The sequence below is a fragment of the Siniperca chuatsi genome, linkage group LG24, assembly GCF_020085105.1.
Source record: "Siniperca chuatsi isolate FFG_IHB_CAS linkage group LG24, ASM2008510v1, whole genome shotgun sequence".
Classification (NCBI taxonomy): domain Eukaryota; kingdom Metazoa; phylum Chordata; class Actinopteri; order Centrarchiformes; family Sinipercidae; genus Siniperca; species Siniperca chuatsi.
In genome coordinates this window covers 6,531,982-6,547,380 of record NC_058065.1, presented here as the reverse complement: position 1 = coordinate 6,547,380, position 15,399 = coordinate 6,531,982, and the positions used below count along the sequence as shown (strand labels likewise).

General features: G+C 40.3%; 1 protein-coding gene across 1 annotated transcript; it reads right to left on the bottom strand.

Annotated features, from left to right (window-relative positions):
• Positions 1-10,274: 10,274 nt before the first annotated feature.
• On the bottom strand, positions 10,275-15,134 carry LOC122871864 (cyclin-Y-like protein 1). Its single transcript, XM_044187368.1, has 10 exons — positions 14,153-15,134; positions 13,795-13,860; positions 13,675-13,709; positions 13,310-13,413; positions 12,859-12,894; positions 12,014-12,065; positions 11,805-11,924; positions 11,527-11,693; positions 11,240-11,402; positions 10,275-11,045 (listed from the first exon to the last, which is right to left on the bottom strand). The coding sequence occupies exons 1-10, from the start codon at positions 14,310-14,312 to the stop codon at positions 10,929-10,931; spliced, it is 1,020 nt and encodes a 339-aa protein (XP_044043303.1). The 5' UTR covers positions 14,313-15,134; the 3' UTR covers positions 10,275-10,928.
• Positions 15,135-15,399: the final 265 nt, after the last annotated feature.

Below are 15,399 nucleotides of genomic sequence, written 5' to 3'. Positions count from 1 at the left end.
GCTGACCAAACTGATGATGATGTTTTCCGGTGACGGCTCCTCCCCATGCCTGTCCATGCCCGGTGCACTGTTGCCATGGGAGATGTTTATGTAAGCCATGCCTAATCCTGTTAACTGTTACTGTGGCTACTGCACAGCATAAGTGTTCGGCAATGCCGCAATGCAAAAAATGTCTATCGTAAGCCCTTTCACTGAGTGAGTTTTAGAAAACAAGGGAAGGAAAGGGGCAGGAGAGAAAGTGATTGGGTGCATACACATTTATATTTTGGAATGATTTTTGACATAAACATGTGATTTGCAGTGCTAAAGCTATATTAAATAAATATATATTGCTATTAAGTCATTATACAAAATAATGAACGTTTTAAACTTAATTAAATACAGCAAAGTAGAGATTTTTGTGAACATGGTGAGTAAATTTCACTTGCTGGAATCAAAATGAACCCATTTTAATCTTTCATTCTCCTAACATGCTCATCTGATCAATGTCTGATGAAAAGAAATTAAATACAAATTACACACATTATACTGCAGTGTGAACTTCAGCTCTTATCTGGATGCTAATAGCGTCTGTTTTTTCCTGTCTTCTTGGACACATCCCCCATTGTCTTCCATAAGATGGATATTCTTGCAAAAAAGTGCCTGCACATTTGAAATGGCAGATATTCTGAACATTTCTAAAACAATTGACCAACATTACTAATGATTCAAGATCATCTGTGTGTCAGGAACAGGAGATACAATGAAAAGAGGCAAGGCAGAAGTTATGCAAAGCTGAGCAGGACCCTGTGATCCAGCCTTGTATCCTCAACTCATTTCCTGCTATCAAAAATAAATATTTTTTCCTCCCTGAACAATCTAAAGCATCATGGACCATAAACCCCCACCTCACTGCCTTATCTTCAACCTTCACCACTGTCATAAATACATAACCTTTAAATAATTTTTAGATGATCATCCTTCAATAGTAGAAGCATTATTTAGGTATTCCACTATCTTCTGTAGAAAAGGGATGGCAACGGAGAAGTCTAAGCCTAATTATCCCGATTAAAAAGCAGAGAGTATGAACGAGTCATACAAAAGAGGATTATACAGACATGAAAGAAGAGAGAGTGGGAGAGGAACAGAGCAGTAGAGAAATGGGAGCGCTCATGTAAAAGCAGACGTGGATGATGAGCTGCCATATACACGCAGCCTATACTCCTCACAAAGAAGATTGGACAGGGAATCTTTGCATCGCTGTCTCCTGGTCTCCTCCCCCCATTCTCGTTACTCTCTTTTGCTCCATTAGCTTTATTACAGTCTCTTGGCTGAGGAATCAGGCTATTGTACTGTTACTTGATCATGAAGGTCAACAATAGATCCACTGTGGCTTTGATGCTGTTCTGTAGTCAGTTTAAGGTTTTTTCCTTAGGACATTGGAGGCCCCTGCCCAGGCACCACAGATGAAGATGTGTTTTTAGCTATATCGAGTGTAATAAATGTAGTGTGCATTAATGTTGTAAAACAAGCCACTCCAGCTGCATGGCTTTAGGGATGAGAATGTCAGTCTGTCTGTCAGTCGGTCGTTCCACCACTTTGGTCCAGAATGAAATACCTCAACAAATATTGGATGGATTGCCATAGAAGTTGGTACAGACATTCATAGTACCACAAGGATGAAGCCTACTGACCTTAGTGATCTCCTGACTTTTCCTCTAGCACTACCATGACCTTGACTTATTCGTTTTTAGTGAAATGTCCCGACACCTATTGGTTGGATTGTCATGAAATTTGGCACAGATATCCCTGGTGCCCAGAGGATGAATCCTAATGGATTTTCATTTAGCACCATCAGCAGACAGTTAGGCTGTTCAATAGTGGTGTGTGTATTGCAAAATTAATGAAATTCCAATTAGCCTCAGCTGTACTTAGTGCTAATTAGCAAATGTTAGCATGCTAACACGCTAAATTAAGATGGTGAACATGGTAAACATTATACTTGATAAACATCAACATGTTAGCATTGTCACTGTATGCATGTTAGCATACTGACATTAGCATTTAGCTTAAAACATTGCTATGCCTAAGTAAAGCATCACAGAGCTTCAAACATAGCTGTAGGCTCTTAGTCATGTTAAAATGTATTTTTTTGAAGTGAAAAAATTCCAGTAGGCAGAGACAATTTCATCTGTCTCCAATGCAAATGAGCTTAATTCAAGATCTTTACTCACACTCAGGAGTGAATCTGCCTCTTTCCAAAACACTATTAGAATGCATAACTCCACTATGGCTGCAAAACCCTCGAAATTTCTGCTTCCAAAATCTGCTTCCAAATCTGCATGAAAATACAGTACATAGTAACAACATACAGTCAAGTTGATTGACTGATGGTAGCCACGATTTTTGGAACAAATTAAGCAGCAAATATTTCTCACCATTTCTGACGCAGGAGCCTACACTTCCCATAATGCAACTCGATAGAGTCTTTTGTTAGACACTCACGTTTTTTAAACTCCTTGCTTTCAGTTAAAAATTTGCTGCAGTAACCCTGATGACAACACAAGGGGTTTATTTCAGACTTTAGAAAGTTCCTCCACACACACAGGCTGAATAGTAGTCTGAGGAATGAACTGATCTAGTAAACTGATACTGATTAACACACACAAAAAAAATTTCTTGCAGTTTTCCGTCTCCCTCAAGCACACAAACATACCTCACCCCCATCACCTCCCCATTGTGCCAGCACTGCAAAGCCTCTAGCCCATTAAACACAGTTTTGTGCTACTCAGCGTGTCATCATCACTCTGATGCATGTGCTGATCACAGCGTGCAGAGGAACATTAAAACACAGGCTCCGCTGGTCGGCAGGGGATCACAGGGCCTCAGCCTCATTCCAAACATCCCGAAACCTCCTCCCTTTGTAACTCCCTGTTCACACCTCCTGTCCAGTTGGACTTTATCTGTTACTGGGCCAAGAAAGAAGCAAAAATTCCTGAAGGCATTTTGATGTCAATTATCACTCCTAAGATCATAGATGAACAGGGCCATTGCTTGACCTCATACTCAAAGAACCACATTTTTCTACACTCCATCATGACTGTCAGTGCAAATTAACCTTTAGTGTGAACTGGCTTAATGCAACAGAATTTGTGGTCATAAGAAGGTAAAATCTGTGAGTGACCTTGGCAACAGTCAGATTACTGCCGAGAAAGTAAAGTAAAGCAAAGATAAAGAAAATTAAATGGAGAATATACTTTTAACGGGTAGTTTAACAAGTGTTTGCATTAGACAAATTCTTTTGACTGAATGGCAGTGAAAAGCCTTTTACCTTCTTGTGACTTCAAAAATATAATGCTATCAGTGTACAGTATACTGGTATCACACATGTCACGGGCTGGAGAACAACGCTCTGAGCCATAAAAAGCAAAACTCAGGACAAATCGCATCAGAATGCCTTCAGCTTGCAGGTAAAAAAAATCACCACAGCCAACATTTTCTCATTTGCTGTACAGATGAAAACATGGATATGGATAAGCAGTTTTGTGTTTTTGATGAGAGCTATATTAAAAAGGACTGTTGACTCTTACCAGCCAGCACAGCAGCTCAGCCATGTATAACATTTTCAATCGTAGAGGTCCATGTACCATCACGACTACACGCACTATAATTCACCCTGTGTTTACCTACTAGTTTAATGTTGAAGCCTGCAGTCAGGTTTAGGAAGGGAAAAGGGAAACCATTTTGCTTCCTCACCTTCCCTCCCACTCCCATTAAAGGTCAAAGTGCATTTGGCCCACTTTGGACCAAGTTGGCTCCTGGCATCTGCCTAATGTCTCGTTTAACACTGACAGACTGGCTGTCCTGGTATTTTTTCCCAATGCCAGGAGCCAGGGGCGCAAAACAAGGTTTAAATCTTACACCAAGCTCATTAGAGGAGAGACAAACCAGCAGCAGTCAACCACCATTTTAGTGCCAGCTCAGCAGTAGCATCAGTGGGGCGGCAAAGTTGAGATGGAAGCCATGCCATGAGACGGTAGGAGGTTGGATCAGAGACCCAGGCATGGACACTTCTGTACATTAGCTGTAAGTGTGACCATTTCTGTGCACAAACAAAGGTAGAAAAGCATCTGAAACATAGAGGTCTTGGACCCAATCTAAAAAAGACCCGTGGAAAACCTACCTGAAAAAAGAACCCCAATCCGAAAGGGACCTGAGGATATTCAGATGGAGTCGATTCAAACAGACCCAAATAGAGAGAGGACACCAACACTGGCAGCAGCATGATGTGCTTCCTATTGATGAGCAGTCACTATAGAAAATGGTGGCAACTTCACAGTTCACACTCTCAATCTTACCTCAAAAAACACAAACACCTGTGACACCTTATGACACACCACATGTTCAGAGTTGATAGTGAGTTCAGACACACTGACACACAGACCGAGACCCGGGGCAATAGAACAGGACCCTACCTGAAACCAGTTAGACTAAATATGATTTCGACCCTGCTTTGTCTGGTCTCAGTTACTTAGACATCTATCTGAAATGCATTCTCAAGAATTACGTCCATATTGGACGATTTTGCACCTTATGATTTATGTCCAATGCCAATGTTCAGTGACAGTGCAGGAAGTAGTGTGCCCTATATGTAGCTTGGCAGAAAGTAGAGGTCGATGTGGTGGATGGGTGTGTAGTGTGTCTGACTTTCATGCAGGAGACCGCCTATGACCAGATCAAAAGCGAATGTCACAAAACACATGCAAGTCAATTTCAGGGCCATCCTGCCCAACTCTTCTCTCTGGGTGACACAGTACAGTGTGTTGGCAAATTTTCATTTGATACAATTTTCTCAAGCAGGCAAAATACCTAACAACATTTTACACTCTAACCACATGCGGCTGTGTGTAAAAGCTGTCAGTATACACCATGACACACCAAGTGAGGATCGTGGAGGTGCCTTTTCAGGGACTAGCTGGTGGATCAGAGCAGCATGGAAGCCAAACGTGTTACATCCTCCCAGGCTAATTTAATTATAAGTGCCACTTATTTTCTCGTTCATCTTCCACACAGGGAAACCGCTTTTCTGTTGGGAGAAGCTTTTGTGGTGAATCCACTTGGGACAGTTCTGTGGTGCAGAGTGCAATGCTTTAAAGGGGAAGGAAAACAGGTGATTTCATGACTAATTCCAGGACTACTGCAGCTACTGATGTATTCCTCTGAATCTGATGGAAAATCACATCTTTCCTTTCACTGTTTTTGAGGAGGGTGACATTGAAAGACATCCAGTTTTTATTACAAGGCAAATATTGTCCTGATATCATCATGTTGGTCTAACTGTATAGTGTGAATCTTATCCCTACGTAAGAGTCTTGAGATATTTATAGCAGTATGTTTTGTAATGTAACCAGTATATGTGCTTTCCTATGCATTATTGAGGGGAAATAAATATTTATGATACAGTCGTGGCACAGTGTTGCCTTTTGCTACTTGACGAAATCATGCAACACATTCAGAATGACCCACATACTGCTAAAAAAGTCTCACTGTCTAATATACACCTCTCACCTTCTATCACTCTTCATGCATGGGCAAACACAAATATGCACACGCAAATATGCACATCACACACATTCTGTGCAGATCAGCAGCAGCGGTTCTGTGTTTGCAGGCCTATTGGAGGGTTTGACATTGTATAGTTGAAGAGTGTGTGATATGAGGAGTGACCTGAGTGTGTGGAGGGTAAACGGAGTGACTCCCCGGGGGGGCAGCTTGTTCTCTCTAGCCCTCTTTTAGAGTTCAGACAAGTCCCATGATGCTGAGAGATTAATGAAGCTGCACTGGCACTGTGATCCCTACAGGATACACACATACAGTCAAAGGCATACATGCACACACACTATTCATTTCAGATTATGACAGTTTTCATGTACCTGCACTGATATGAGCTTTACACGATTCAAGTATTGATTACATTGAGGGAGGTACGCACTCAAGAAGGTTTAGGAAAACCTTCAACAATAGATTTTTAATAGAATTATCTTATTAAAAGGGACTTTTACATCATGTCTTTTTCTCCCATCAGAAATGTTAGCTTCAAGTAGAATATTTCTTTTTTAAAAAGGTAATACCTAACATAGGTTTTTTACTGGAACCTCATTTCAGCATTATGTCCGAAATAATGCTCAGTAATTCACCATCCTCAGGATTTGAGCCTTCATCTGAAAAGCTTCGATGAAACAGGCCTGATTGTCTATCTATCTCCATCCTCCAGTCTGGCAATGATACAAGCAAGCTGCACCAGAGCTCGGGAGAGTCTGGAGGATGTCGCATTAACACATGGACTAATCTCACACCTGCAGTCAGGCCAGCTGTCTTACACACTGCAGCACTGCCTCTCTGTGGTCACAAATGGGTACCACAAATCTGCAACTGGCAACCTCTCAGCTTTGTTCAGCTTTAAAACTAAAAGAAAGGATTTTACATGTCAATCTTACACCAGTCTTCTTTTTATTTTCCAAAGTAGTGACTGAAAAAGTGAAACATGTTCAAACGAGTATATCCAACAAATATGTTTTCGTGTATAAGTATCTGAGGGAAATGTATCATTGAAATCACAACACAACCTTGATGACTACATTTAGATATTTGAAAATGTATCAACGTCAATTAACCCATGTACAGTAAATCAATGTAACATGTTTTACAAAATACAGTTAGCACAGTTACCATCTTACTGGATCATCTTAGCAACAGTTTTTGTTTGTGTGATCAGTTATGTTAAAAAAAAAATTACAGGTATACAAATCTTATGACACTTGGTAGCCACTTCAAAATAAAACCCTGGAAGTCACATAAAGTATTATACACCTCATATTAACCATAAAATGTCTATTACCACAACAGTAAATGTATTTACAGAAAAATTGTCACGATAGACTATTAATAGTCCTCAGAAATAGAAGGACTAGAAACATAGCCAGGTAGAGGAGTGGGTGTAGTCGCCTTGTTCTCCCTCTCCACATGCCTTTTGTGCTCAACCTGACATGTATGATCTCCTATCCCATCATCTCCTGCTGTGATGAAACACCTCCACCTCTGCACTGATTATAGACTGGCATTTCTGATGGTATGCAAAAAAGAGTAGTCGCTTAATCTGCGGGTTCCGGATGATAACGAAAGCCGCAATGATGAATGAAGGTATAATGATTAATAGTGGCGTCACTATGGAACCGATCGTCCTGCAGGAGGATGGTTTTTTCTTTCCCATCACTGTAAGGGTGACAAAAAATATGTTCACTGCCAGCTGCAGCAAAAACATTAAAAAGTAGAATCCAGTGCGGTTGGCTCTGTGGTTATTACACTTAAGAGCCATGCTCACCCTGAGCGCTGATACAAGCACCCATAGCAGTAGCAGATGGCCAATATGCAAAAAGTTGACAGATGGGGGCCCAAACACCAGCATGCTCTCTTCCTGGGAAAATGTGATGATGGGAAATGCATCGCACAGGAGCCCGCTGGTCTTCTGTTGGAAGGCACACTGAATCTGGCTCAGCACTAACCCACCATGAAAGATCACTGCCCCACTGAGCAGCCAAATGAGTCCCATGCTAATGTTGAATATTGCTCGTATTGATCATCCTGAGGTAGTGGATGCCATGACAAATGAATATGTAGCGTTCTATGGCAATTAGAGCCAATGTCATCTGGGATGTAAGGAAAAAAACAACGCAATAGACAGAACTGTGCTATGCACCAGCATCCATACATCTGAGTTTCAGATGCACATGTTGTGGCAGAACACCTTTGGCTGCAAGTAACAGCATTTAATGTGTCAGACTAATACAAGATTTAATTCATAAACATTTTTTTAATCTTAATATTCTTCTTTTATATTCTTCATATACCTGAGATTCATTCAACAATGAGAGTCAACAATGCAAAAGCTGATGGTACTATTGCTGACTTTTATGCAGTCAAGATTACATGTTCTTTCTTTTATATTTTGTATAACTGCAATATTTCATCCACTGGTTAAAAGAGAAGAAATGTGCAATCACTGAAAAAAAAAAAAGCAACCTATGTGTCAAGTCAAACAAATCATTCATGTTGACATTTTGGTTACCTGGCAACTGCATCAGAATAAACACATCACAATAAATACAAAAACATTTTTTTAAATTATTATTTCAAAAATAGAACTAAAAGAGACTGAATATTGGATTCATCAGGTGGCCAAAAAACAGAAACACAACTCCAAATGAATTCCTAATGTTGCTCGGTAACTGCTGGATGTGTAAATTAGCAGCTGTTCGCTGCCAAAGTTTCCCACATCAACTTAAAAGGTGAAGACGTTAATGTTGTGTTCACAACTTGTTTCCACTGCCCCCATGTGGCCAAGAAATAAACAAACAAAAAAACAGTTATTGCAGGTTTCATTAAAGGTACAATTTTGTTTTCCTTCCAAATACCTTAAATAAGACCACTGTGCCATTACCAAATTAGTGTGAGTACTATCACAGTGCATATTTTGGTAGAAAATGTTTATTTTAGTTAGTTGGATATTAACTCAGTCAGTGTGTAAAGTGCATTAATGTCAAAATCATGACTAAAGATTGGAAAATGCTGTATTTTAATGGTCTTATTGCACTGAATATGCCTGTTATGTGCCATTTAAACTGTAACATATCAAAGCCATTCAGGTCCATTTCACCAGAACAACCTGAATGTTTTCATATAAATAAAGTATTGCATAAATTGCCTTTTTCAGAATTTTAAGTTGCTAAAAATGTCTTCAACTCAATATCAAACTGTCGGTGTTGTGTTGTGACTAAAATCAGGATTTTCTTTGCCTTTTTTAAAAAAGTGCTTTATTTTATTGACTTACATTTCTGCCTTGTTGGGTAACCTTTTGATAGTATCAGGTGCAAGGAAACCAGTGGATAATGGAAGCACTTAAGGATGGAACTATACAAAGGGTAATAATTAAGGGTAATAAATAAATGCACAGCTGCCAGTCACTCTGACAAGGTTGTGGAGGCTGACAATATGTTCATTTTCTGATTGTGAAGAGTCAGCCAGGGCTGAGCTGCTCCACATTCAGTGGTCTTGGTCTCTCCATACCTGAATCAAACAGATATAAAACTTTTGCTTTATATTATTTCAGATTTTTTCCTTTCTACACAATGATTAAGCCAAGAACAAGTGTTATTTCTCTTTAGCAGTGCTGCCCAGCAATGGTCAACCTGTGCATTTGAAAGGAGCTAAACTTAGAGGCAATTTCTTCCAACTGTACTTCTCACTTTTCCTCCGACTCTGTACTGCAGTATGGGCACACATTAGTACTACGATTACAGTTGGAAGTGTCTTGTTTACAACATCTTTATAATGTGTACAACATGCAGTGGTACAAACCCGTTTTTCTATCCAGGTGATATCGTCCTCTAGTCACAGCGTGTTGCAGACTTTAGTGCCATATGTTAGTGCCTTATACAAAATGATCCCCATGAGTTCCACACAATAAGCTGTACAAATTTCAAATTTGGGGGAAAAAAAAAAAAATACGAGCACTGGTGGATCGGGGATCGGAATTTTCAGAAACCCTGAAGTGAGGTACTGGCATCAGTACCGGTAGAGAAAATGTCAGATTGGTGCATCCCTAATTTTTAAAGTGTTTATGATGCCGACACTGTGGTTTCGCATCAAAATACGGGCTGAATAAATCGTAAAATATTCAACACAGTGCATTAAATAACCACTAACGCACTTCTGAATCTCCTCTTAATGGGATCGAACTCCTCTCATCTCTGGTGCTCTTCCTAGCCTGATGAGTACAACCTCACTAATGAACTAAACTTATAAACACTGACTGTTTATACTGATGGACTGATGGTATTTGAGAGTTGCACATATAATCATTTTGCTGGAAGAGATAATATTGGCATGTTCTGGTGACTCAATAAGTCATTAATTTACTAAAAACACAACTCTTACTTGATATAAAAAGTCACCAGTGATACACAGTAATGTGAAATTCAGCTAAATATGGGATGTTGACCACTTTTATAGAGAAATCTCTGTATCACATTGCACTGTATATGAATTATTTGTTTGAAACAAACAAGGTGACTCTTCAAACAAAAAAAAAATGGATTTCACAGATGCAGTCTTATATCATAGTAAAACCACAATTCATTGTTGCGGCCATCATGGTTGTTTTTTCACTCCTTTTTTAAACACCTTCATTTATCAAAAAGACCTCACAGCTCCCGCAAAACAAAAACCACCACGACACATTTTCCCACCTAAGCAGCCTCAACTTTAAACAGTGACTGAAATTTATTTGAATTAAATAAAGTCTCGTACATTTCACAGCTATAGGGGCCTACATAGTAAGCAAAACAAAGTCTACTCTTTGTCCATGTGCAGAACTACACCACAGGGTAGTTCAAGACAGTCTGTCATGTGAATAAAGGAAAGGGGACACGGCTGGTGGAGAGAAGAGGGCCAAAGCCAGAGAAATGACTCCCCAAAAGATCGGGTGATGTAAAAATAAAAAAAAATGAGGTCTTCAATTTGTGTGACTTCAGGAAGCATTTTCATGCTGATTTCTTCCGAAGTTACACATCCACCATTTGAAAAAAATGTGACAATCTGCAAAATATTTCACCAAATGACCATGCTTTAAAAAGGCAGACAGCTTAAGTTCTTTGTAATGAACACATACAGACTGGATTCATTATGTTTTAGCAATATTGTATGGTAAACTTCTGGTCTTTTGTTCCTCCCCAAATGGAACTTTTCAGTTACTGATTTTAACTGTAATCTACTTTGGAAATGTCTCTTGGCAAATGCTGTCTGACTTATTGAATGTAGCATCACATCCTGTAGCTTCACACTAAGCTCCATTGCTCCACCTCCTCGCCAGATCAAAGATGGCTGTCGCAGACTTAAGACAGCACAGCCTGCGAGGTCTTGACGCCAACCAGGTTGTCTACACTGACAGACCTCTTCACAGCAGCTTTACTCAGGTCCTTGTACTGGTCCTCGCACAGCCTGGAGATGGCCTACAGACAAAATCATATATACAAAACTGTTACTACCTAAATAACAAAATAAGGAGAGATGCCAAGGCATAACACAGATTTTCCAGCTGACATTTACTGTACTTACTGACAGAAAACATCAGTTCAGTGACTATAAAACAAATAAATTTGGACACTTACACCTACAGTGTGAATGCAGCCTTAGACATACTAACCTCCAGTTTCTGGGCCCGTTTGTTGCTCAGCGGCTCCAGAGGGAAATTGAGGTTGTTGTCGTCAGCCAGTGAGCGCAGGTCAAAGTAATACTTGGCGTAGACGCTGGCTGGGACGTTGATGTTGAACTGGAGTAGCTCCAGGAAGTGACGCTCCATCTCATTCCTGCAGAAGATGGAACAAAGCAGACAGTCGGTCAGAGAATTCAACAAGTTACAACATTGGGCTGCAACAGGTTACCCAATTGGTTTTGTTCAATCAACTTTCATGGATGGAAAGTAACACTCACATGTCCTCCACTGTGATATCTTTGAGGATCTGGCAGTAGTCGACGTTCCACACGGCCTGGTCGTCCCAGACCTTGGAGGCCAGCAGGATGGCACCGAGAACAATTCGCTTCCAGTTACACGGACAGATGTCCATCTCAGCGTATGTCAACAGCCTTTCCAGGTAGACCTAACAAAGCAACCATCCGTTCACACAGGCAATATACACACATAATAGTATATTATTTATTCTAATCATTTATCAGACTCTTGGAATGCAAATCTGGTGTTGCAAACTTACCAGAGTGACGATGGCGCACTCAGCAGTGAGCTGCGCGGAGCTGAAGAGCGTTCGTATGAAGCGGTAGATGAGTTTGTGTTCGGGGTCTACCACAGAGTAGTCATCTGGAACCTTTTCTCGCTGTTGGAGAGAGAGTCATCATCGTTAGTAATCAACACAGAGCGAACAGTAAATATCAGCGCTTCACGCAATCAAACACCTCAACTCACCGTTAGAGGGTGCTTCTTCTCGTCGAATATATCCAGCGAGCGGTTTGAATCTCTGCAGGAGCAGAACATTAACGAGCCAATGTTAAATGTGCATATTATGTGATCTTTGTCCCACTGTACAAAATTACCATCACTTATCTGTGGGGTTTTTTAAGAGACCAATACTAATGACTCAACCATTTTCTCTCTTCAGCCTGAACCTACATAGAATTTCAACTCTATGATGAACACTACAGGCGACACAGCTGATCTAAACTACCACTGATTTGCAAAGTGATTCACTACCTAAGTTTCTACTGGATTTATATCCTGATGAGCTAGCTGACTTTTCTCCACTGACAAAAAGTGAAATTATTTGTGTTCATTAAAAGGCTTCTGTAAGCTCTAACTGCTGTGATGCCAAGAGGTTGAAATAACCCCAGAATCATTACTCGGTTTCCTAACTAATTAACCAACTAACTAACTGACATAATGACTGGCCATCAGCAAAAAGTTGCTACATGACAGCATTAAAGTTCGAGGCTAAATTACCGACTGACTGACTACTGGCTAAAGAGTTTTCGATTTCCTAAATAACTAACTAATCTACTAACTAATGACCATGAACAAAAAGTTGCTCTGATGCTATTAAAAGTTGATAGAATCCCAAGGTGTTCCTTCATTTGTGTGTTTCCTAACTATCTAACTAACTAAATGACTACTGAGCACCAACAAAATGTTGTTGTGATGCCAATATAAACCGCTTAGTTTGTTTCCTAACTAAATATGTAAGTACGGGGTATAAGGAAAACAGTATAACACCTACAAGAGGTGAAATCTATGACAATATTTCAAACTTTTCCTACCTGTTTTTTATGTGATAGTATATGGCCAATGCGACGCTGGAACAGAGAGAAATCAACACAGACAACCAGTGAACCACTGGATGTGATTTTGTTCTTTTTGCAAACGAGAGCTCCTGTCTTTGCACATCATGTCTTCCTATTTCTGTAGTTTTACCGACTGATCGGTAAGGACATCTTGAGGTTTTGTCTGCAGTTCAGGAAAATTGTGCATTTAGCTTGTTAACACTTGCACTATAAGACAGTGCTTACCACAGGTTAGCTTATTAGCTTGCAGCAGATTAGTTTAAATGAAAATATGTTTTGAGTGTAACAAGATATTTTGAGCAGTGAAGGAATAATGGCTTCCCTCGTCACATGCCCACTGCCTGCTAAAAGAAACCCTCCCACTAAAATTTAAAATGTAAAACTATTCCTGTGAAGATATGTAGAAGATGGAGATAAAGTCACTTACCATTTGATCGTGCTCTTGAGGTTGGGCTGGCTGACTGTGCTATCGTCGATGAATATTGTTGAGCAGGAGCTGTACTTTTTTGTCAGGAGCCCTGGGGACATTTGCTAGAGAAGAGATGATAATGTTTAAATCGGAGGGGTAGCACAAACGTTTAAGAAACATGCACATGACTGGAGAGATACCAGTTTAGATTATTGCAGCACATTTAAAGCACATTCCTCACTTAATAATGGCTATTGGCATTTCTGGGTCCAATTCGCAGTTTGTGAGTGCATCTTTCTCAATCTCACTGACTGAATTGATCACTCTGTAATGCTAAAAAACTGCAAAAACTGCCATCAAGCACATGCAGACCTGTCACTTACATGGTTCATGTAGTTGCTTTTCCTTTTCTCACGCACTGAAATGGAGGGGGGAAAAAAAGTCAGTGAGATTAGGCGAGTAAAAAAGGCAAATGATGACGTCTTTAACAGAGAAATACCGACCGTCTGTCTGCGACTTGTTGAGGAAGAGGGTGCTGGCTCTGGGGTGGTCTGATGGGTTGGCCAGTTCTGTAACATGAAAGTGAAGGGGGAAAGCGGTATTTATAGCACCACACTAAAATGGATCTACGCACAATATGTTTGTCCCAAGAGTCTCCATAAAGGTTCTATGTTGCTGCTGATTTAGTGCTAAACTGTAGATAAGAGATGAGAGTAAGAGTCATTACAAATTCTCTTTAAAATGGTACCAATTCCAGTAAATGATGTGAACAACACCAGGGTAAGACATTGAAAACTGTAAACATTCATGGTATAAGGGTCCTTTATACAAAAGTCCCCAGTCAAACTAATCATCACCCACCGTCGGGGAGCTCCCTGTCGCTGATGTGCTGCAGGTAAGTCCCAGTGTCTTCACTCACGTCCTCAGTGGTGGTGATGGGACACTCCTCCAGCTCCACCTCTCTCCTGTGGATCTTGGGACTCTCTCCAGGGGAGATGCAGCAAGACACCGAACCTCCCATCGTTGACCTACAACAGTCCTGCTACAGCCAGCACTGTTTCCCATACAACTGAGGAGGGATCACCTACTAGTCTAACTGACAACACTGGGCCGCAGGATGTCTGCAACTTACAAAATTTAATCTAAATCTTTTAAGTGGCAGTTACTAATATGCAACACCAAAATAAAACTGAAACTCTCTGACTTTGACTTTCAGATAAAAACTACAGTTCAATCTTTAAAATAATCCAATTTGAGTTTAGTATATTAGGGACCCGTTTAGCCTGTGTGTTTGGCTGAAAAGTGAAAAATCTTGCTTTAGAGTAGAGTGGGATCTATGTAATGACAGCCAACTGGGTATCTGCGGTATGTGCAGGACAGCTGACATATTCAGGGCGTATGCGCAACATAGCACTGGCGCACTTTAAGAAGAACTGCGTGCGTGGACTTAATAGTTTTGGACGGTGAATAACTAATATCAACTCATTTTACGGATTAAAGGCTAACAAGACAAAGTCACGAGCTCCTCTATCTCCCTCCATGGCTAGCCGGCTAACGCTAGCTTCCGCAGCTCAATCCATTCCTGGCTTCTTCAGCAGCATGGATCAATCCATTTTCACTGCAGTTGAAGTCTCTGTCACAATTAAAGGCGTTTCTACCAGACTAACGTACAAATTCACTAACTGGAAAAGACTCTAGAGTTAACTAAGGAAGCAGAAACGTAGCGAGTGTAATTTTAAAAAGATAGCCAACGTTAGCTTTCATCTCGTCGCATTTGCAGAAGACACGTCTTGGATGTCAAATCCACCGAAGCAATTAAGTTCAGAGGTAACTTCCGGCTGTGCCTTTCAAACTAAATGTCCTCATTGTGCACTTGATGTAGTTTATAGTGTCATACAGTAAAATGTGTAATGAAATGTTAATGGAGTCAAGTTAACACATGTATGTAACAGATACAAAACATTTTGAGTACTCTGAATGAGCACTGATCATTTCATGTATCTAGCACAACATGCATCATAACTGCATGTAATGCAGAAATCATTGTAACTGAGCATTTGCAGATGGCACAACCCTTTGAAGCCAATGCTTTAGGCAGCGTCTCCTAG

Excerpts from the sequence above, each read along its gene's own strand:
- LOC122871864 (XM_044187368.1), bottom strand. The coding sequence starts at position 14,312 with ATGGGAGGTTCGGTGTCTTGCTGCATCTCCCCTGGAGAGAGTCCCAAG. Across the intron at positions 12,895-13,309 it reads CTCAAGAGCACGATCAAATG|CGTCGCATTGGCCATATACT; the intron begins GTAAGTGACTTT and ends TCTCTGTTCCAG. Across the intron at positions 11,694-11,804 it reads AGTGCGCCATCGTCACTCTG|GTCTACCTGGAAAGGCTGTT; the intron begins GTAAGTTTGCAA and ends TTGCTTTGTTAG.